This window comes from Scylla paramamosain, chromosome 45 (assembly GCF_035594125.1).
Source record: "Scylla paramamosain isolate STU-SP2022 chromosome 45, ASM3559412v1, whole genome shotgun sequence".
Lineage (NCBI taxonomy): Eukaryota > Metazoa > Arthropoda > Malacostraca > Decapoda > Portunidae > Scylla > Scylla paramamosain.
Window position 1 is genome coordinate 4,250,001 of NC_087195.1, and position 2,500 is coordinate 4,252,500.

The window sequence follows — 2,500 nt, forward strand, 5'->3', positions numbered from 1 at the left end:
AGTTTACTTGTCATTCATCTCTGTTTTTTTGTTTGTTTGTTTGTTTGTTTGCTTGCATATTTATTTATTTGTTTATTTTATTTTTGTTTCGCTGATTTTTTTTTAGGTGTAGAATATATTGAATTGCTATAGTTTACCTTGCCATTTTTTTTTTCTATTATTATTTCGACACTTTTACCGATTAAGAAAGGAGAAGAAATAATAATGATGATGATGATGATGATAATGATAATAATAATAATAATAATAATTAGAAGAAAGAAAAGGAAGAAACAACAAATACAAGAACAGGAAAAAAAAAACACACAAGGAAAAAAAAACAACTTTATTTCATTCACGTCAGAAGTGAGACATCATTTTGCACTCAGGTGATATAGGACGGTACAAAATTTCCTGGTGTAAACAGTATGATCAACTGCTTGAAAAGAACAGTGTGAATCCAGGTGTGAATTCTACAGGTAAAAAATTGATTATAATGTTCATAGTATCAATAAAATAATATGAAAAAAAGAAAGAAGAAAAAATAAAAGATACAGAACGATATAGTATCAATTTAAACTCAAAAGTTGACAAAATACGCGTTCAGATAACCAGGTATTAGTTATTACAAGAACAAGGTGCAATGAAACGTATTATATCATTACCATTAATTACAAAAGGTGTCACAGGTATTACAGCTAACTAACGTACCGTGCAGTTATCTACAATACTTCTCTCTGTGTGTTTCTTGTTGTCATTGTCTCTTATCATTGTTAATCTGTGTTATCGTGACGCGGTGGTGTCGTGTTGTAAGCTGGCGTGACGAATTAACTTGTTCCCTTGTTATCTTACGAGTTGTATCAGTGAGTGTTCTGTGCAAGGTGGCAGGGGAGTTGAGGTGGGTGGTGCTGTGTTGAGGCAAGACGTGGGAGTGATCAGTGTTGCAAGACGAGGAGAGGAAACGTATTCTTAGTTTCGGCTTTATGTATTCAACTATTATGACATATTGCAGGTTTTGGGTGTATCTAGGGTGTTCTCATGATTCTAGTAATAGTTTAACAATGATTCTACTCATGTTGGGCACCAGCGGAAGTTATTGGGATTTTCAGGGGTGTTTTCATGATTCTAATGGTGGTTTAATGAGGATTTTAATGAAAAATAGACACGTACTCAAATGCACGCACACCCGGGTGACAACCGCGGCACCCACCCTTGAATATCATGCAGAGGAAGAGAGGAAGCTGGTCATCACACGGTTATGTCTGGTTTCATCAAGCTACCAGATGATGATTAGGAAAACTGAACCTACCATCGAGTTAAGGATAAAGAAAGAAAAAAAAAAAAAAACCATTGCTGCATCTCTAGAATATAAATTCCTTACAGTAGACTATGCGTATAGGGAACAAATTCATTCATGTAGTACATATGTAATTTTACCACTTTTCATTGTCTTCATAAAGCGAAAACTCTCGCTTCATATTCCTCATATAGGGAAAGCTCAACTACATTTCTCCCATTTTCATCAGACAGAAACTGACTACATTTCTCCCGTTTTCTCCCGCGCAGGCACCAGTAGATGAACGTGGCGGAGAGATGGAAGGCCAAGGGAAGAGAGGGAGTGGGGCTTCTTCACCCCCTCATCCCACCATAGCCCCAACACCCACCCCAGAACCGACACATTCCCCAAGCCACCAAGGTTCTCCGTCACACCCACAAAGCACCCCGGAAACCTCAGACTCCCATAAACACTCCTTTGAGGATGACACAGAACTCTTACCAGTCCCTTCGGCGCCAACCTTACCACCCTCCCCTAACTTAGACCGCGCCCTGGCTCCTAGCGCTCCCATAGCTGAGAGTGAGGACATCGGGGGCACCACACCATACTCCTACGGCTCCCCGCTGAACGCTCCCAGCCCACAGCCGCCTGGATATGACGAGATGGGCGCGCAAACGGACACAATTGACAGCGGTTTGGCGCGCGATGCCATTCTTCATGATCCCCCGCCTTATTCCCCTACCATGGCCCCGAAGAAGGTTTCCAGGAGGGACAGGACATCAAGTAGCGCTGCCAGGGAGGGTGAAGTGCCCCCAGAGAGCCGTCCACTGCCTAAGAAGATAAGGATAGCTTTGAATTTGGTGCGAGCGGCGCGGAGGCTGCTTGTGTTCCTAGCCAAAGTTGACGGGCACGGGAGGTTGTATAGAGGAGAGCTGGTGGACCGCGCTATACAGAGGTGTGTGTGTGTGTGTGTGTGTGTTTTTTGATTATTCTTCTTATTGTTATCCTTCTCGTTATTGTTGTTGTTGTTTTTCCTCTTACGTTTTCTTTTTTTTTTAATGTTCTTGTTCTTGTTCTTTTTGTTTTTCTTCCTATGTTTTTTTGAAAGGTACAGTAACTACGTAGTTTTTCTTGCTCTTGTTCTTGTTCTTGTTCTTGTTTTCCATTTATGTTTTTTGAAAGTTGGTAGTTCTTGTTGTTATTGTTATTGTTGCTGTTCTTGTGCTTCGTCCTGTTTTTGAAAGA

At 40.7% G+C, this 2,500-nt stretch overlaps 1 protein-coding gene across 1 annotated transcript in view; it reads left to right on the plus strand.

Moving 5' to 3' along the window:
- LOC135094295 (uncharacterized) overlaps positions 1–2,500 on the plus strand; it is a 30,677-nt gene that overhangs the window by 5,467 nt on the left and 22,710 nt on the right. The window contains 1 exon segment of the mRNA XM_063994290.1: positions 1,546–2,210. Within this exon segment, the coding sequence (XP_063850360.1) occupies positions 1,573–2,210 (638 nt within the window). The 5' untranslated portion in view covers positions 1,546–1,572.